Source organism: Periophthalmus magnuspinnatus, chromosome 16, assembly GCF_009829125.3.
Source record: "Periophthalmus magnuspinnatus isolate fPerMag1 chromosome 16, fPerMag1.2.pri, whole genome shotgun sequence".
NCBI lineage: Eukaryota > Metazoa > Chordata > Actinopteri > Gobiiformes > Gobiidae > Periophthalmus > Periophthalmus magnuspinnatus.
This window is the reverse complement of record NC_047141.1, coordinates 16,367,989-16,388,856: the sequence shown is the minus strand read 5'-3', so window position 1 is coordinate 16,388,856 and position 20,868 is coordinate 16,367,989. Positions and strand designations below refer to the sequence as shown.

At 37.5% G+C, this 20,868-nt stretch overlaps 1 protein-coding gene across 1 annotated transcript; it reads left to right on the top strand.

Annotated features, from left to right (window-relative positions):
* The first annotated feature begins 347 nt into the window (after nucleotides 1–347).
* Nucleotides 348–20,320, top strand: taf2 (TAF2 RNA polymerase II, TATA box binding protein (TBP)-associated factor). The gene is made up of 27 exons (XM_055227803.1): nucleotides 348–840; nucleotides 1,130–1,184; nucleotides 1,364–1,524; nucleotides 1,615–1,733; nucleotides 1,939–2,080; nucleotides 2,269–2,500; nucleotides 3,018–3,202; nucleotides 3,915–4,028; nucleotides 6,959–7,058; nucleotides 7,597–7,682; nucleotides 7,758–7,893; nucleotides 7,970–8,124; nucleotides 8,319–8,433; nucleotides 8,561–8,670; nucleotides 8,758–8,823; nucleotides 9,065–9,191; nucleotides 9,412–9,537; nucleotides 11,457–11,597; nucleotides 12,105–12,215; nucleotides 12,363–12,556; nucleotides 12,630–12,769; nucleotides 13,191–13,260; nucleotides 13,432–13,541; nucleotides 16,675–16,904; nucleotides 17,767–17,931; nucleotides 18,241–18,343; nucleotides 18,458–20,320. The coding sequence occupies exons 1-27, from the start codon at nucleotides 791–793 to the stop codon at nucleotides 18,748–18,750; spliced, it is 3,636 nt and encodes a 1,211-aa protein (XP_055083778.1). The 5' UTR covers nucleotides 348–790; the 3' UTR covers nucleotides 18,751–20,320.
* Nucleotides 20,321–20,868: the final 548 nt, after the last annotated feature.

Below are 20,868 nucleotides of genomic sequence, written 5' to 3'. Positions count from 1 at the left end.
TTTCAAATTAGTTTTAAACTAAAATATAGAAAACTCACTTGCAACGTAGGAAGCCCTTACAGTGCGCAGATATTTTATTAACTAACGTTATATTGATTTGATAAACATTGCGTTTCATCCACGGTGTCATCCCAGTCGCTAGGGGGCAGTGTCGCCAAAACGTAATTACTGAACTTGCACAAAAAAAAAAAAAAAACCCAAACATTTTTTATTTTATTTCAGAGCTTTTGAATGTATCTCTTGCTTGTTGGTGTCATTTGTAATTATGACAATGACAATAATAACATATTGTTGCTTTAAAATTTATCTCGAAGAGCGCTATGTTTTTACGCGGGAGGTCAAAGGTTACAAAACAAAATGGCGAGTCCCCTTGTAGCTGCAGTCACATCGCTCTAAGCAGCCGAGAGGAGGTTTTCTCCTGTTTAGATGTTCTGTTGTTATAGCAGAGTGATCATTTGGATAACATTTTCTACCTAATCGTCTTCGGCCTTATTGGTCTTGACGTTAATATTCGTGCGTTAGATGCAGTGGAAAACATAATGAATGAATGTGTCTGGATACGATGCTTTGACACTAACTGACTTCTGCTCCATTTCCTAGTTTTAAACTTCTTCTCTTCACGGAACATTTGTCTACATTTTAGCGTTTGCATTTAGATGTTTCTGCAGCTGTAATAAAGATAGTTTGTTCGTTTTACTGGAGTGAGCAAGCGAGTATCCTGTAGCGTTTTGGAGAAGTCTGCGGAGCTGTGTTATGGCTTTGTGAAACTTCAATCAAAACACCGGTGAAGATGAACAGGAAAAAGGATAAAGGATTTGAAAGCCCTCGTCCCTTTAAATTATAAGTATTTTTATCTCTTCATGTCCATTAATTAACATGCTATGTATTCTTATAACGCAGCTCATTGACCAATTGTAACAAACCGTACATTACCATACTGTATTTACAGCTGCAAATGTATGAACGAATGAAATCTTGCTTTTGGTGTCATGCATAAAAGGGTTAGAATAATTCTTAGAAGAAAAACTTGGAAAAATGTTCACAAACCATAATTGTATTACTTCTAATACGTTTTATGCTCCCTCTGATTATCAAATTAGTGACATAACCATTTTGCATTATTTTATACGACTCATCAGGTGGTGTGCATCAACAACATCAACTTCCAGAGGAAATCTGTCATTGTGAGTGCAATATAGTGCTTTTATATGTATTACAATGGTATTGCTATTGGCTCATCCTATGTAAAGTAATAATATGATCCCCAGACAGATTTTTTTGCAGTTGTTTAATGTACTGGAATGATCCTTCATTATATTGGTTATCACATTGTCATTCAGTTGTACTTACTTGTGTCTTGCAGGGCTATGTAGAGCTGACCATTTTCCCCACAGTGGTGAATCTCAACAGGATCAAGCTCAACAGTAAACAATGCCGTATTTACCGAGTCAGAGTCAATGATCTGGAGGCTCCTTTTATTTACAACGACCCCACGCTCGAAGTCTGTCACCATGAGTCCAAGCAGTACGTTTATCTTTTATGCATGCTTTCTGTTACTGTCTCTTACCCCATAACGGCACCATACAATTTTTCTCTGTGCATTTGTATATGTAGGAGGAACCTAAATTACTTCTCAAGTGCGTATACAGCGGCAGTGAGTGCAGTGGACCCTGATGCTGGTCACGGGGAGCTGGTCATCAAAGTTCCGTCTGAGCTCTGGAAACAAGGAGATGGTCAGTGATGTGTATATACACACATAAATGTTACTGGATGTGTCTACAGAACAAAGTTAAGCTAAATACTGAAACCTTAGCCTTGTGAAGTTTATATTTATTGATTTATGTAGCCCAATGTGCTGTTAAGCAGAATACAAAGTATTACATAAAAACAATATGCCTAGGTATTTCAAGTGACACATGTTTTGTTATATTGTTCTAGATTTGAAGGTTTTAAAGGTCTACATAGAATTCTCCCTGGATCAGCCTAAAGGAGGACTACACTTTGTTGTCCCTGATGTGGAGGGGAGCATGGCTGAGAGGGCAGCTCATGTATTTTCATTTGGATACCAGAATTCCACCAGGTGCGTTTCAATTTGCAATGATGATTTGCCAATGATATCAAAGTTGTTGTACACATTTTAGCTTGTGCACTATATTTTGTTGTGAGAGCATTCGTAAATGGTTACATTTTAGTTATCTATATTCCAGATTAATACCTTTTATAACAACAGTTTATTTGAGACATGTTATATATGTATTTCATCTCCAGATTTTGGTTCCCCTGTGTGGACTCTTACTCTGAGCTGTGCACCTGGAAGCTGGAATTCACTGTTGATGCCTCTATGGTGGCTGTTTCCTGTGGAGAATTGGTGGAAACCATCTACACACATGACATGAGAAAGAAGACTTTCCACTACGTCTTGCCCATCCCCACTGCAGCCCCTAACATCTCTCTTGCTGTGGGACCTTTTGAAATCCTGGTTGACCCTTATATGCATGAGGTTAGTATTGATGACCAATAGGATGTTCTAGCATCATTGTACAATGTGAAAAAATACGTATTATATACAGTACAATATTGAACCCCATACCCTAACCTAGTAGCTTTGTTTTTAATTGTAACACATTCTTTACAAGTTTATGGTGATTCAGACCTTTGACCACTAGGTGGCCATAAAGTCTTGGCTACAATGATCATGAGATGGATTCTGTCTGTTTTGTCTTTTGCTATATACTATATTAATTTTATTCATAACAAATAAGTATCAACCTCAAATTGTGTTTTATATATACACATTTATTTTGAATATCATGCACCAAATACCACAAACTAGAACTATTAACAACATATCACACATAAAATAATATAAAAGTCATTTTATAAACACTGCAACAGTGTTCTGTATTGAAGTCTTATGTGTCGTTCTTCACAAGTTCCTAGTTTACCAATTTTGTTCTCTGACAATTGCAATAAAAAATAAACTGCAATAAAACTTATTCTGATTCTTATTCTTCTAGGTGACCCATTTCTGCCTGCCTCAGTTGTTGCCTCTGCTCAAACACTCCATGTCGTACCTTCATGAGATTTTTGAGTTTTATGAAGAAATCCTGACCTGTCGCTACCCGTACGCCTGCTTTAAGACAGTCTTTGTAGATGAGGCTTATGTGGAAGTGTCCTCCTATGCCTCAATGAGCATTTTCAGGTAAAGAAGAACACGTTTGTGACTTGCATTAAACAATATACATATACACTGCCTGGCCAAAAAAAGTTGCCACCAAAAAAAAAAAAGACGATAGACGATACTCTAATATTTCGTTGAACCGTGTTTAGCTTTGATCACGACATGCATTCGCTGTGGTTTCGATAAGCTTCTGCAATACCACAAGATTTATTTCCATCCAGTGTTGCATTAATTTTTCACCAAGATCTTGCAACGATGATGGTGGAGTCTGACCGCTGCACAAAGCCTTCTCCAGCACATCCCAAAGATTCTCAATGGGGTTAAGGTCTGGACTCTGTGGTGGACAATCCATGTGTGAAAATGATGTCTCATGCTCCCTGAACCACTCTTTCACAATTTGAGCCTGATGAATCCTGGCATTGTCATCTTGGAATATGCTCGTGCCATCAGGGAAGAAGAAAATCCATTGATGGAATAACCTGGTCATTCAGTATATTCAGGTAGTCAGCTGAACTCATTCTTTGAGCACAGACTGTTGCTGAACCTAGACCTGACCAACTGCAGCAGGCTAGTACCTATTTGCTTAGTTAAATCTAGGTGGCAACTTTTTTTTTGGCCAGGCAGTGTACATGTTATACAATACATTTCAATGATGTACGCAAATGAATGAACAAATTATCTCTCTATGAAAAGAGGTAGTGATCTCTTTTAATGCTCAGTGTTTGTACTTTAGTACCAACTTGCTCCACAGTGCCATGATCATTGACCAGACCCCTTTGACCCGTCGCTGTTTGGCCCAGGCTTTGGCTCAGCAGTTCTTTGGTTGCTTCATCTCCAGGATGTCTTGGTGAGCTCAACATTTCATTTCCATCAATAAAACTTCAGGTGAAGGTTTCAGGAAGAAAAAATGTAATTTATTTTTAGTAAAGCATTGACTGTTGCTAAAACTAGGTTCAGGCCAAATTTCTCAGCCACTATTACTTATAATCATATATCTTAGTGTTGCTTCTGCAATTTGCCCATTGTGCCACTGTCACTACCTAAATCTAGAAATATCTCATTCAGAAACAAAGCAGGTATAGTACTTGTATGACATCATTGTTTACATAGCTGTTACTGCTGCCCTGCACTAACCACAGTACTGAAACACCAGTTATTTTAGTGGTTATTCACCAAAATATGCGTGACTCATACCTTACTTTTTAGTAGGCATTTCCTAACTTAAAAGCACGTTTAATAGCTCAGAAAATTGCGTAATTTCTGTATGTTTTTTTGCCAATTTGTTCTGTCAAAATAAACAAAAGCAATTTCAGTGAACCTGCTGACTGACGGTGAAGTAACCATTTGGGATGTTTTTGTGGGAAAGAAAGCTCTCATCTCATTGCATATTACTAGATCAGTATTATTAGATTGTCTATTTATTTATTTATTTTATTATTAAAGTCAGGTAAACTAGCTCTAGCACAATTTGTTTATTACCAAACATTTCTAGGCACAAACTTCATTTCTGTGATGTCTGGAAACTACTTCTTTTACAAGTGAAAAGATGTAGATGAACTGAAAATGAAATAATTACTGGTGTGAATCATGCTTACCACTCATAGAGAACCATTTCGACTTTGAGAACTTTCATTGGCCTTAAATTTTTCACAGTGTTACAGCATTTGGCCCGCGGTTGTTGTGTATAAAGCAGGTGATGAGAGATTTACAACAAGGCTAACCTCATTTATTAGGTCAGAGTCAGGAGCTAGGCCAACTCTGGACTACTGGCCTAATATACCTAAAGCGTAGCACTACCACTTTGAAGCTCTAAATAATTGTAAGAAAAAGTTGACATAAAATTTTAATTTGCTAAAAATGAAGAATTTTAGACAAGATACTCCCAAATGATTACATTTAGAGACCAAATTTCATTGCAAATGTGTTTATTCTCGTCGTCTGTTTTGGTGAGGTAAATTATGTAATGGCATGCCTTGCTATTACATAATATATATATGACTTGAGTTGTTTCACCACTTAACATTTGAAAATACTATTAAGCTAAACCTAAAATACCCTAAACAATAAACATATATTGACCTGTCTGTGAACCGCTTCAAGTAGAAGAAAGTAGAAATACCAAGATGCATTATTCATATGTGTTTTAATTATTATATTGCTCAAATGCATATTAGTCCACCTTACCTCATTCTCACGCTGCTCATACAACAGTTAAGAAATTGAACAAGATGCCCAGCATTTTGTGCCTCTGCTCTCTGACCTCCAAACTCTCTTCAGATGTGGGGCCTTGTTTTGTTGAGGACCTAAGGTTGTGTCAGAAAAGACCCCACTAACGTCCCTGTTCTTTGATTCTGAAGGAAGCGTGGCGCTGTCTGCGAGCAATTAATCAGAGAAAGGGGCGAGTGGGGGTTGTAATTGAAAACAGGTTGCTGCCAGGAGTGTGTCTTGACCATAAACGACAACACCAAGAAGATCTGCTCTTTTTCAGACTTTATACATAGGCCACACTTTCAATTCAGCCTTATGTTTGGCTGTATTGTCCAGGACATTTGCAAAGCTGAGAATGGTATAGTGCTAAAATCTACAAAGTATATTTAAACCTTTTGGATTTCTTCTTAAGTGTGAAAGATTTTTTTAATTGTATTTTTTGTGATACTTAGTGATACTGAAATTGCGTTTTTTTATATTGCCCAAATAATTGCAGATCTAGCAATTTACCATTTCGCCTTGTGGTATATTGGCACAATATAGATATTTGTTCTAATGAGTGTTATTGTCCACTAAAAGAAATTCACTAAAAGTGTTCTGCCAATCGATTAGCCAACTAAAAAGTAAAAGCTCTCAAAACTGTTACATATCTCTATGTATCTGACCCAAACTGCACTCACAAGATTACACCTGCACAGGGGTTCATGCAAAAACAACTATTTAAATGTACAAGGAAATGGATTTATATTTAAAAACGGCAGATTAAAGTCACTACCAAATCTTCAGGTAACTCACTCACTAATGTCCTCTTATGCTGTTGTCTTATATACATCGTTATTTTTATTTATTTATTTATTTTTCAATTAGTTGGCTAATACAAATTTTGGTCAACTAAGACTCCATTGACCATTCAAGCGACTAATTGACTAAGGGACTACAGCCCCAGTTCTAATATAAGATTTTATCATTTTGTTACATATAACACCTTCATTTAGTAGTGATATGGTCAGCTATATGCCTGTGCGGTCTTGGAATAGGCCTGGCTTTCAAATATATTATTGAGAAAGGTATATGAATCCTCACTTGTGTGTTTTTGAATGACGAGGTAAAGTACAGTTTTGTTGACAAGAAAGAACCAAAATCGTTCTTCTCAAAACATCTTCACAGCACACTCAGCTTAAGCCATGCACAAAACCACAAAAGCTTTGGGAGATTTAGGGAACTGTCTGCTGTAAACCCACCAATGTTGATTATTCTGCTACCGTTTTACAACCTGATTACTTAAAAAGCTGTATTGAGATGCAGTGCCAAATTTCTTGCAAGAAATTATCCATTAATGCAAAATATTACAGAGCAAACCACATATTCACTCACATATTCCTCTTATGAATATTCACATATTCATAAGAGGTCATAGCAGTACAAGCAATGTTTTTTTGAGTGGCTTGATGTCTTTGTGAACTGTGGGTGGCATTGAATACTAAACTAAGCGTAAATCATTATCATGTTTTATAGCAGCATAAATGAAAGTGTGGGCTGCCTAACATCTTGTGTTTCCTGGTTTTGAAGGGCTGATGAGTGGGTGCTGAAGGGCATCTCCGGGTACATCTACGGCTTGTACCTGAAGAAGACCTTTGGAGTCAACGAGTACAGGCACTGGATCAAACAGGTAACTCACACATATGAAAAAGCTGTGTTTTTTACAGTAATTCTTAGACATTGTTACTACTACTGCTAAAGAATTTATATCAACTTTTAATTCTATGCTATTTACAGTGTTTGTGCACTTTCATTTTTTGAGATATGCAAATTTTTGTTGTTGTTTGAAAACTTGAATAAAATGATAATGGTGCAAACAATGGCCATATACTCTAGACAAAATTGACATCTGAAACGAATGGCAATAGCAGACTTTGAAAAATTTAAAAATGAATATAAATGTTGGGAAAAAGCTGTACTTAAAGGCACTGTATTCAGCACATGATCTGCGTCTCACAATCACTGGTAGTAAGGATTCAAATTTTAGATTTAAACAAACTGCATAACAAAACAAACTAATGTGAGGCTCATTCTGCTTTCTCATCGAATAATTGATTTGAGAAATTAAAAGTTTGTTTACTTTGTATCTGGGAACACAGTTAGGTCATGTTTATGGAATTGAAAATGAAAATCTTACATACATTTCCTTTTGTGTTTTTGTTTTCAAGGAGTTGGACAGGATTATTGAATATGAGCTGAAGATGGGAGGTGTTCTGTTGCACCCGACATTTGGGGGAGGCAAAGAGAAAGACAAGTAATAATACACTTCATTACTTTTACTCTATGTACACTAAACAAAATTTTGACTTTCTTGTTTATTCTCTTGTAGTCCGACCCCCCACCTTCACTTCTCTATCAAACATCCACACACACTGTCGTGGGAGTATTTCAAAATGTTTCAGTGTAAAGCCCACCTTGTGATGAGGTTAATAGAAAACCGCATCAGCATGGAATTTATGTTACAGGTATTACTAAGATAATGTATTAGAGACTTTAGATCTTTTTAATCCAACAGATGTATTCACCAACTGTATTTTATAGGTCTTCAACAAGCTCTTGAGTTTGGCTAGTACAGCATCCTCACAGAAATACCAGAGTCACATGTGGAGCCAAATGCTTTTATCCACCCATGCCTTTCTCAAATCCATCTCTAACGTCTCGGGCAAAGACATTGGACCCCTCATCAAACAATGGGTGTATCCTTTGAAACTTGAGTATGCATAGATTAAACATATTGCTTGTATAATGCCCCAAATATGATGATTAGACATATCCCAAGTCCCAGTCAACAGTACTGGTAACAATCGCTTGCTTCGAACATAGACGATATATTTAAGCCTGTTTTTTACCAATTTTTTGGACATTTTTGCCTTAACTTTGTGGTGTTCAGGGACCAGAGCAGTGTGGTAAAATTCTTTGGCAGTTTTGCCTTCAACAGGAAGAGAAACGTTTTGGAGCTGGAGATCCGTCAAGACTACACATCGTCAGGAACTCAGAAATATGTGGTGAGTGCTGAGAAGAGTATTTTGTCTTACTAATATTTTTGTACATGTGGAAGATTCAGAACATTCAGTTTCTTGCATCAGTTTCCTTTAAATGCCCTTTTGTGTTTTTTGTGTTGTTTTGCCATAGGGTCCCATTAAGGTGACTGTGCAGGAATTAGATGGTTCCTTCAACCACACACTGCAGATAGAAGAGAACAGTCTCAAGCATGACATCCCCTGCCACTCCAAGAGCAGAAGGTGCGCACATACAAACCACATAACATCTTCTTTACATATTAAAGTAATTAAAGGAAATAATGTCACATTTGGATTTGGTTTCTACAGGAACAAGAAGAAAAAGATCCCTTTGATGAATGGAGAAGAAGTGGACATGGACTTGTCTGCTATGGAGTAAGTACGAGGAGGTTTTGCAAAGTCAAACAACAAAATGTATGATGAAACCTCGCTTAATCTATCATACAGTTGTGCTCTTGAGCAAAACACTGCCATGGATTTTCTGTAGAATCAAGAAGTGCATCAGGTTTGAACACTTGACACCTCAAGTGTGTGGTTGAAAGGGAGATATCATTTCAAACTAGCCTGACAAGTGTTAATGTTTTTTTGTTTTTTGTTTTTTTTTCTTTTCTTTCAGTGCTGACTCCCCTCTCCTGTGGATTCGCATTGATCCAGACATGTCCATTTTGAGGAAGGTGGAGTTTGAACAAGCAGACTTCATGTGGCAGTACCAGCTCCGATATGAGAGGGACGTAGTGGCACAGGTGGGATATTTGCTGTACTGCTATTGCAGTTTTTTAAAAAACTGATTTTTAATGCCCATTAAATGATTACAATGTCAAAATATTCTATAAGCCTTAAGTGTTTTGGGGAAATGGGGAAAGTTACTATGAAATAACTTGCTAATTAATACAAATGAACATGTTCAATATCAGTGTTATGTGAACCTGAAAAATCCAACACTGACCAATTTGATGTTTTTAGGTTGAGTCTATTGTTGCATTGGAGAAGTTTCCGACTCCGGCCTCCAGACTAGCTTTGACGGACATCTTGGAACAGGACCAGTGCTTCTACAAAGTCCGCATGCAAGCCTGTTTTTGCCTGTCCAAGGTACATTTATTAGTATGCTCATGGTCCTGCAGCTGTACAGATCTATACACTTATATTTTGTTAAGTTTTTAGGAACCCAGCACTTTTGCACCTATGTCCTTGGGCAAATCACTGTATCCCATGCCTACATTAGAAACTGTTTACACAAATCACATTTTTTTAATTGATGAATTAATATTTTTTTACATATAACTTATACTGAATTTTTCAAGGTCATACTAGATAAATAGGAAGGGAGGAGTGGGAATTTGTATCTTGGCAGACAGGTGGAGCTGTGAAGAATAATCTGCATGGATTAGTATATGCAGGGAAGTTGAGGAAGAGGAAGTGAGGCCTAAGGGCGGTTGTGTGAGTTTTGGGAGGTCTGGTGAATGATGTATGGAGAGAGAGAGTGGTAGAGGAGTCCAGTTTGGGGGCTTCACACAGCTGTGCAAAAGTATGACTTGATTAATTTGTGATACTGACTTCATCTGATGTCACATTTACCAGCAGAGTAGACCAACCATACAAACATATAATCTTCAAGCATGAGTCAATTTTTTACCATTTTATTTAACTTTATTCTTTATTTCAGACACAGAGGTTATTTGGTCCATAATTAAGAAAAGACAGTCAAATTATTCCATAAAATTAATGAATGTATTTCATTTCTTGTCATAAAAATAAGTTCAGTATTTCCCTCCAATTAGGCTCAGACTCTGGTGGCTCAGGTTTTTTGTAATTTGTAATGTAAACAGCTAGCTAAAATATTCAGGGACTGAATGAATACTCTCCTAGTAAGTAAAGAATAAAATAATTAAGTAATCAACCATGGGTGAGTCTGACTAAAAGCCAAAAAACAAAGGTATTATATAAGGAAACTGCAGGGATAAAAACATTCTTTATGGCTCGCCCACCAGTTAACCCTTGGTGTACTGAACCCTCAGTAATCCTATTCTGGGACTTAAAGAATTTTTCTCTTCTCGTGATTGTCTGGATTTTGGCCTGTTCCAGTTTTAACCCCCCCTGGATTTCCGCTATTTCGACTTCCACCTGAATCAATATTTTCACAACATGATAAACTGTGAGCTGGTCGCAATGGCAGCACTTCACTGTTTCACTGAGTTGCTGTGTTTGGCCGCTGAGCCTTCGACAGACTCCCTCCGTAATGGCCTTTGGTATAAACTACACATACAGGCTCCATTCGCATAAACAAGGACTCGCATACTCTGGCGTGACCACAAAATGAAATATGACTTCAACCCTCACGGACCATGCGCTATGATTGGCCAGGACAGACTAAATTTGCTTGTTATTGGTAGGAACTGTGGAGTATAGCCTAAAGGGAGGAACACATCACATTCATGTTCAGAAGTCATGATGAACACACACATGCAAAAACATCCCGGCGTGCATGCCCCCCTCTGTTTACCTTCCCAAATGACTACATCCTGTGGCGCTGACCCTTGGCCCCAGTATTACCACATTTGCATAAATCTCCAATATCCTGCGTAGGACCAAAGGCTGCTGGAGCCGCCGGTCGAATACCTGTGTAAAGACAGTGTTGTGATTAGTGTTGTGTTCATCATAAACCATAGGAAGGGCGGTGCTCAGAATATGTTTTCTAACAAGGCAAACTTTAATATGTTCTAATCCTGGATATGTCACATGACTTGTTCCAGCTCTGGACTGCATTTGGTGGACTTTTATCATTCATATCATTTTTTTTTTTTATAAATATATTGGATTATTGTCCTTTTATAAATGAATATAGATTCATGAGATGCTATATTGATATTACTTATTTAGGTTTAATAATACATTTTTAATGCAGAGACACAATTATCTTGGACCTATGCACATAGTAATTAGTACTGTGTATCTTTAAATCTGTCTAAAAATGACCAAACTTCTTTGTCATACATTTTTTCTAATTACAGATTGCAAATTCTATGATGAGCACGTGGCAGGGTCCTCCAGCGATGAAGTCCTTGTTTACCAGGATGTTCTGCTGCAAGAGCTGCCCGAACATCGTAAAAACTAACAACTTCATCAACTTTCAGAGCTACTTCCTGCAAAAGGTACATCCCACAGACCAATGAATTGGCACGCGCAGACAGGGCACTTTACACCGCAGGCTTTTTCCACTTGGACGACGTGGCATGACACTTTCTTTCATGTCTGGTTCAGCATTATTTTGGAGACATTTGTGGAATGTAATGATTTGGATTTAAACAAATAAACTTGATTTAAAGAATGTCTATTTGATGTGCCAAAAATTCATTTTTATTTAGATTTTATCAAATTTTTTAAGTATTTGTTATAATGTCTATAATGTAACTTAAGACATTTACTTGTTCTGAAAGTCCACACAGTAATTGGGCATATCCACTCAGAGTAGTGGATGGGGAGAAGTGTATTGGAGCATAAAATGCCCAATACAACAATGCCCCGTATTAGTAATTTGATGTTCAAATTTATATACTGTATTATTTTTAGTAAAAACCTTTTTTTTGTAAACACCTATATTAGTGATTTATTATTACCTTTAAGTGTTTAACCTAATACTATAATGTGACTTTTTTCAGACAATGCCTGTTGCCATGGCTTTACTCAGAGATGTCCAAAACCTCTGTCCTAAAGATGTCCTCAACTTCATACTCGACCTTATAAAGTACAATGACAACAGAAAGAACAAAGTAAATACCTTTTTTTTTTTACATATACCTCTTTATTTACACCTACTTACAATACACATTTGACTATATAGCATGCAGAATTTCAAGTTATGCTGTGTGATCACAATGCTAGAGTCCTTTGTGTCAAACATTTGTCTTTTGTTGCAGTTTTCAGATAACTATTACCGAGCCGATCTGATTAAAGCTCTGACTAACTCACTCACACCAGCCATCAGCATCAACAATGAGGCCCGGACAGTTGTCAGTCTGAATCCTGACGTCCGCCTCATTTTGGAAGAAATCACACGGTTCCTGAACATGGAGAAACTGCTGCCCAGCTTCAGAAACACCATCACTGTCAGGTACAAGATTCTGCAGTGAAATGATGTCTTCTCTTTAATTGGACTAACTATATTTTTGGTTTGTGTTGTCCAGTTGTCTTCGAGCGATTCGCGAGCTGCAGAAAAATGGTCATATTCCCAGTGACCCATCTCTGTTTAAGTCCTACGCTCAGTACGGACACTTTGTGGATGTTCGGGTGGCTGCACTGGATGCTCTCATAGACTATACAAGAGGTTTGACATTTTACACTGATGGCAGCTGCATCTTTTGCATTGTAACTTTTCTGGTTACAGTCTATTTGTCTCCATTGAGATGTTATTGCTTCACCTGGGATGTTCCACAGACATTAAGCCTATCTGGCATTTATTCAATTACAGGTGCTTTTATTGCTACAAAAGCATGCATTCTCACTGTGAACGGGGTCACCTCTCCACAGATCTGACCTGTAACTTGGTGGTGTCACCTGCAACTTGTCTACATTGGGGCACATATATTTAATGCCAAACTGTGGAACAATCCAGGCAAAGCAATACAATCTTTGTAGAGACAAGCAGGTGGCAGACTCTCCACTCAAAAGAATACATAACGCAACATGCATCAACATTTTAATGGTTATAGTTTATAGAAATTACTTGCTGTCTTATTGTCTTTTAGTTGAGCAGAGTGCAACAGAACTGCAGTGGCTGCTTGACATGGTTCAAAATGATCCAGTCCATTATGTCAGGTCAGTACTATATTATAAAGATCACTGAGTTTGCTGCCTTTTTCCCATCTCCCTGATTTTTTACATCACGTTTGTCTTTCCGTACTGTATTAGCTCAAACATACTATGCTCATAGACTCATTTACTTGTAGCATGTTGCTGTTTTAACTCCCGTTGTCCTGCTTCATTCAGACACAGAATTTTGGGGATGCTGTGTAAAAACCCACCTTTCACCAGAACGTCAGACTCAATCCTGTGCAACGAAGCTTTGGTCGACCAGCTTTGGAAACTCATGAACTCTGGTGAGGCAGTCAAATCCTCTAAATAATTTTACCGGCATACCATTATTCTTATGCTTTCTGAACACTGTTCAGTTAGCCAAGTCAAGGCACTTTATTTATATAGCACAAATCAAAACAACAAAAGTACTTCACCACAAATACACCAAAGAAGCCACACCCATGAGGCAAGACATTTTCAAAGTAGTAGCACTTGTTAAAAGCCAGATCATAAAGGTGAGTCTTTAATAGTTTTATAATGATCAATGGACTTGGCATTCTTTATATACATTTTAGATTAAGAGATAATTCTAAACTTTAGGAGCTTTGACAGAGACAGTAAAATAAATTGTATGTAAATAAAAGACCCATATCCCGCATATTAAAATATTGTCAATTAATGAGTGAATTTTAACACTCCATAAAGAGTTTTCACACCTGAATTGCAAACTAAGTATTATACCTGGATAAAAAAAACTTTATTTGGCTCCAGAAAGTACTGTTGCTTATGGTCAGTAAAATAAACCATGTGTCAGGATTCTTTTCTGCAGTCAGTGGAGCCTAAACCAAATGTGGCACATCATTATATGTCCTGGCTTTATAGAGCTGGTCATCTTGGCTCGATACTCCTGGTTTGGTCATAGTGGCTTCTGCAGGCTGCACGCTTCGCTCAAAATCCAACAAATGAACTAAAGGTTTTGGCGAGATGTGCATCTTTGTTTATTTAACTCTCATAATTACAGCTTTGTTTTTCCTCGTGGCTCATTAAAAAGTACTAATACTCAAAGCACTGTGCAGGATTCAACCACAAATTGGCAAACGAGCTACACGCAGGGATAGTGGTCAATTCATGCACATTCATCAGTTCTAACCATAGACTTTTTCAGCTTAATTCAATTTATCAGAAAATGTGCCTTTTATACTTTTGGTTCAAACTAAATAATAATTTGGTTTTTAACTCTTCTTCTAAGATTTAAATGTTATCTTCTCAATAACGCAAGAAGGCCTTTGGTTGAGGTGGAAGTCATGTCAAGTAAACCACAAAGCTGTTGAACAACCTGATACACTGCTAGGTCACAACTGGTAAATACAGTTATCATGCTACAATGTCAGATTACTTTTATGAATGCAAAGTTATTGGTTTAACATAAGGCTAACAGAAAACTCTAAGATCTCTATTATATTCATTTCATACAGTATATGGCAGTACTAGTGTGTGGTAGAAGCATTGGTGTCTGAAAGTACAGTTTAATTTAGCATGATTCGATGATGAGAAGAACCTTTTTAAGTTTATGAGCTTTTTCATTTAGGCATAGATCTATATAACTTTCTGGTGGAGGGTCAGGGTCTGTCACCGACTTGTCTACATGTAGTGTTATTGCTGGAATATTCCACAGTTTGTCATTAAACGTCTGCATTTATTCAATTACCGTTGTTTAAATTGGAGATTCATCATTGGCTAGCATTGGTTTGGTGATATTTACCATGCCACAACTTGTACATTGCCTTTTTAAAATACATTAAATGATTTGTTTAACTGCAATAGAATTATTTCTGCACTTTCCCAACCCTCATATGTAACCACCAAGGTTCATTTTATTGCCTGGATTTTTCCATTGACAGGGTCTTGCTCCCCATTGTCTACTCATGTTTCACTTTCTTATACTGGGGGTCTTAGGTGTCTCTGTTGGCCTCTCATTCGCTCTGCCAATTTAAATAAGGTTACAACAATACAATATGTTCACTTTACAAAGTTAGGGGATAAATAACTCTTGCGGCAACATTCTTACTGTATCGATTTGACAAGGACAAAAGATAAACTAATTAAGTTGAACTCAATTGTTGCAGATGTCAGTTTATATGTATGGGCCCCCAGTGTTGTAGCCTTAAATAGCATGCTAAAATAGTTATTATATTCATTTCTCTGTTAACCACAACCCCCCATGTGTTAAACAGACATACGCTAGCACTGGATGAAGTTTCAACCAATTCAAGGTCAATGCATTTAAGATCCATAGAGTTTGCATGAAGCCAAAGCCACACAGTCTGTTGCCCCCCATGTTAGCCCCAAACCAATGACATACACTCTCTAACTCATTACCAACTCAAATAACCTGACATTTAATACCACAATGGCACACAGAGCTGCTTATCTTCTTGTATTTATCCTTCCTCACAATGGCTGAGGGATTGTAAAAACTAAACATGTGGTTATTGGCTTGTTCGGTTCTTGTATCTTACTCTTCCTGCGTTTTTCCTAGCCATTCATTTTGGTTTTTGTCTACATCAATTCTTATGTTACTCTATTCCTTTTACAGTTAGCAAATCAAAATCAGTATCTTGATTGAATACACGCTTAAGTTTTATAGTGACTCAAATGCCATATCTCTGTGTTTATTTAATTTTGAGGGTGTCTTTCACAACGCAAAAAAGTAGATTCCACTGACGAGCAGAATTTTTTGCCTTAAAATTAAAGAGACCCTATAATCTATTGAGTTGACTGCACACTGCACTGTGGTTTATCAAATCACTGGTCATCAGCTCTTCATATTAAAACTTAATAAATATGTAGTTGTATACGCTTCTGTAAGTATAAAGTTTTTGAGAAATTTTAGCACTTAAAGAAGCTGTTACAGATTTTTACTGCCTTAAAAACATGAAAAACAGATGTAGTTCATTTTAAAAGGTTTGCTGTGGTCCAAAGCTATTCCTCACTTATCTTTTATATTCTGAGCATCCTAATTTTTTACTACGAGTTTATAAATTGCTTTTACAATGGAGCGGAGTGGAGCAAGAGTTTTGCTGTGGTGATAAAGTGATCAACAACTAGCAAGCAAACAGTGTATTTCCCGATATCGGACAATAAAATGCTTTATAATTAGATGCAGACTTTATTTTGACCGCAATAGCTATACGATTTTTCTGTCGTGGAGCAAGACAAATTTTCCTAAAATACATGGGGGGAAAAAAAAATCTGGTACTGGCCCATTAATGCAATTGGTGGAAGATAAAAAGTCACATATGTTGGTTTATATACAATACGTCACAACACACTGAAACAAAAAACTGAAATTATCTTTTTACTTTTTCTTATTAACATCTATGTAGTTTTTTTCTTGTCTTTACATTATTATATTCTGTGTTGTTCCATTTTCAGGTACATCCCATGACTGGAGGCAACGCTGTGACGCGGTTAACCTCTATTACACTTTGTTTGGTCTGACTCGCCCCTCGTGCCTGCCTCTGCCAGAACTGGGCCTTGTGTTGAACCTGAAGGAGAAGAAAGCCGTCCTGAACCCCACCATCAAACCTGAGCTGGGTGGAGCCACCGTCATAGACACGCCCGCTAGCATCGGTATCCATGGAGTTGGCATGAGCTATACTGCTGTAAGTGTACATGTCCAAGTGTGGACATATAGATTTTATTACTACAAGTTAAAAGACAAACTATGTGAGTCACTCAAAACTTTAACAGGGTATCATAGTGGTACACAGTGACGATACTGTGAAAATGTGTTTATTGCACATGATAACCTCATAATAATGTAAAACCACTTGTACATGAAACATGAAAGTTTCTCTTCTAGTTCTAGTCTTAATAATGTGAAAAACAAAACAAGCAAAAGAGGCTAGCACTGACATCTACAGCGTCTGCATGAGTCACACCATTCACCGTTTGCTTAGTAAAAGTTTATTGCGCCGTCAGATTACCATAGTGTGAATTTCATGATCTACAAGGCCCAAATGTAAATTATAAAACAGTATAAACATAATTTTGAATGACATCACAGAGGCACTCAAGTTTCATTGGTTTGAGAGTCAGAGGTGATGTAAGGAGGTCTCTGCCTGGTGGTCTATGTTTTCTGGTGCTAGATTGTGCATTAAGACGCATAGATGGCACGCTGATATATAATCTTGGGTTTCCCACTGCTGCCAATTCTATTTGGCTGGACCTGTTTCACATTGCATCACTGTAAAAGTTATCTCACCGGTTGTGATTTTGGGCAGACTGCCAGAAATTTCATGCTGTGAGTTTCTCATATGTCTATCCAGCTGTGTACTAGTATTTACAACTTTAATGCCTGCTCCTGTCATACTGTATTAGACGAGCCAGAATGAGTTATATTTGTCATAGTTTTTGCATTGAGTTTGAGGATATATCAAAACCAAACTGATTACATTCATCTTAGATAATTTAATCTAACTGCTAAAAATGACACTTAGATTAGTTTTTGTGTGTGTATTCCAGGTGGATGAGGAGCCTGACCCGGTGTCATTGGGTGTGTGTGGAGTAGGGCAGCCCCCTCCTGGCCTGAAGAGAAAGGCCGAGACCCCTCTAGGCTCACCCCCCGAGCCCGGACAAGTACTGCAGCCACAGGATGATGACACTAGAGGAGGACGCTTCAAAATCAGGGTAAAACACATGTCTGAGTCATGCCAAATGTTAACAAAAAATTCAATGTTATTGATTTGGTTGTATTTTTTTATTTATTACCGGTAGATTAACTGCCAACTACAGCCCAAAATGACAATAAAAAGGATGCAATATAGTGTTAGGGTTATAGTTGTGATAAATTGTGCATGATTTGTTGGCAGTCAATGAAAAAGACAAAGAAAGAAAATATGTTGCCTTCAAGTGTTGATTATATGATTATATTTTAGTGAGTGAGCTTAAGCTTTGGTTTCAAATTTGTTTGAAAAAAATGTTGGTATTTCTTTTAAGTTCAATGCAATGGAGGATGAAGATATTGACATGGAGACTGTTCATGACAGCCAGGCTTTTATTCATCAACATCTAAATCTGTTGGAGAGACCTTCTACACCAGGTAAATAAAATTCATTCACTATTTAAAGGTACAGTATGTAACCTTTTGAATGTGGCACCTCACCTGCTTGACTTATGCCTATTCATGTAAACCACCATTTTATCACCTACCCAGGAAAAGAACCTCCATCAGTGGAACAATCCATGCTGTCGATGCCCGCCACGCCCGCTCCCATCTTCTCCAAAGAGACTACCTCCTCCTCCTCGAAGCACGTGGGCGATCATGGGCACCACCATCACCACCACCATCACGAACATAAGAAAAAGAAGAAGAAACACAAACACAAGCATAAACATAAGCACAAACACGAGAGTAAGGACAAGGACAAAGACCGGGACAATGCACACATCTACAGTAACAGCCCGGCCAGTGGACGCTCCCTTCGATCGCCTTCGCTGTCCGACTGAAGAGGGTTAGGAAAATGAGGGCTTTAATAATCCATTGTGAGTATTTAGAACATAATGGTGACATGGCAAGAGTAAATAACATGTTTTGCCATGTAGAAAGTCCTTCAGTGCTTTGTATTCAGCAATATCCAAGTATGACTAATAGATTCCAAATGGCCAGCTTTGATATAAAAATAACTGAGTACGGTACATTTCTGCGGCTTCAGGACCCCACAATTGTTAAATTACTGTGAATGGGAAAGTGGATGTTAATTTTAGACTGTTTCTGAATGCAATTTAGAGTCATTCTGTCTAGTAATACCATAGCACAACAAAGCTGCCTCTGGATGTTGTTCGAAATGTATACCTTCTAATGTAACTTACAAAGTTAAAAAGAAAATAGTAAAATAGGAGAACAGCTATATTGGTTCAAAAATTCAAGACTGAAAATCTTTGTACAAGACAAACTGAAACCCTAGCCTGTAAAAATCTTAAAAATATGCAAACTTCGTAAAGGGCCTGTATTACTCTGTCTTCTGATTTATGTTATAATGTAATTTCCTCATCAAAAACATACATGGAGATTTGTTTTGTTTCATTAACACACAAACCTTGGATATTTAGACTTCTCTTAGTTCTCTCAAACATAAAAAACACTGGAGCACGTCCTGTATTACCACATATACTGTTTTTAAACTTCATACGCCTTTCCTGGAGTCATTTGGATGATTTCATCTTTGAAAATGCCAAAACTAAATGAACAAAAGGTAAAAGGTAGCTATTAACTTGAAAAATACCGCTTCATGACATCACAAAGTGGTACAGAGCAGCCTAATAATACAGGATTACTCAAATATGTGTGAATGAAACAATATACAAATACGAGTATGTTTTTGATGAGGTAACAACATTATAGGACCTTTAAATTATTTGTTGTGGATACCCTGTTAAACACCCTCATAAAAACCTTAAAATCTAATCTCAAAATCTGGTTTGTGCATTTCACCAAAAAGCTGCTTCGCCACCCCAAAACATCTGTATTTGTGTGTATAATAGCAGGTGAGATGTGATGTTGTTTGGACATATGTTAGCGGCAGGTGCGAGCAGACTACAGCCAACCCCTTGTGATGCCATCAGGAGCACGCCGTAATACATGTCTGACCAGGGCCCCACAAATGCCTACCTAAAACTGAGACTGCAGTGTTAAAAAGGTAAAAACTCACTCACATACATGCAGTTGACGCTTGGCCATTGGAGTTTGTGCACTTTTAACACCGCTTCCAGGCTGTCTGAGGTATTCTGACCACACTGGCCTCTGTCCACACACGGGCTGGTTTTATAGCGCCCCCCCTCAGCGTAGAGACCACTCCAAGTCCCGCGTCACCAGAACCATAGTCCCTGCCGACGTTCCGTGGTCTGAGGGAAATGATGGATTGCAGTTTGAAACATTATGTCTGAACTGGACTGTACCTGAAGTTTCTGCTAAAGACATTTCCTTCCCCTTTAGATCACTGTACTTTTCAAATGAGTCATATGTGGTTTTATTAATACTCTGCCATATTGTTGATTAAAGAGATTTTTGTACTTAGAATTGTTTCAAATGTTCTTTCATTTGTTTTTTCAGTAGACTCCTAATTTGCTTTGGCGTCACTGCAAATGATGGCAAGGTTTGAAGCTATGACCACAGCTTTTAATGGTCTCCAGCTAAATAAGCCAGAATATATACTGCAGGAATAAAATAAAAACGCAAATGACTGTCGACAATATACTTTTATTAATTTAAATAGATTATAATGTGAATGCATGTTATGGCTTCCCTATTTCTAACCAAACTCTTAAGTCTGCATGTTGTGGAGATGCAATACTGACAGCACTCCAAGATCAGAAAGGATGGAAACCTATATATATTATTCCTTGTATGATTTGTACTAATGCAGAATGTGATCGCTACATAATGCATTTCGTCCTTGCAGGCATTACATTTGCATAAATCTTTATAAAAGTTACATGATGCGGTGTCGTGATATACAGGAGTTCTGTATATTTTAGACGTGGTTAACCAATGGGCTCAATAACCAGCCTTGGACTGCTCTGTCAAACCACGCCAGCCTTCACTTCCATTACTTTTGTTTTTATTAT

What these genes read in the sequence shown, in the direction of transcription:
- taf2 (XM_055227803.1), top strand. Translation starts at nt 791, where the DNA reads ATGAACAGGAAAAAGGATAAAGGATTTGAAAGCCCTCGTCCCTTTAAA. An exon ending in GCATGGAATTTATGTTACAG is followed by an intron (nt 7,894 to 7,969) that starts GTATTACTAAGA and finishes TGTATTTTATAG; the next exon opens with GTCTTCAACAAGCTCTTGAG. An exon ending in ATGACAACAGAAAGAACAAA is followed by an intron (nt 12,216 to 12,362) that starts GTAAATACCTTT and finishes CTTTTGTTGCAG; the next exon opens with TTTTCAGATAACTATTACCG.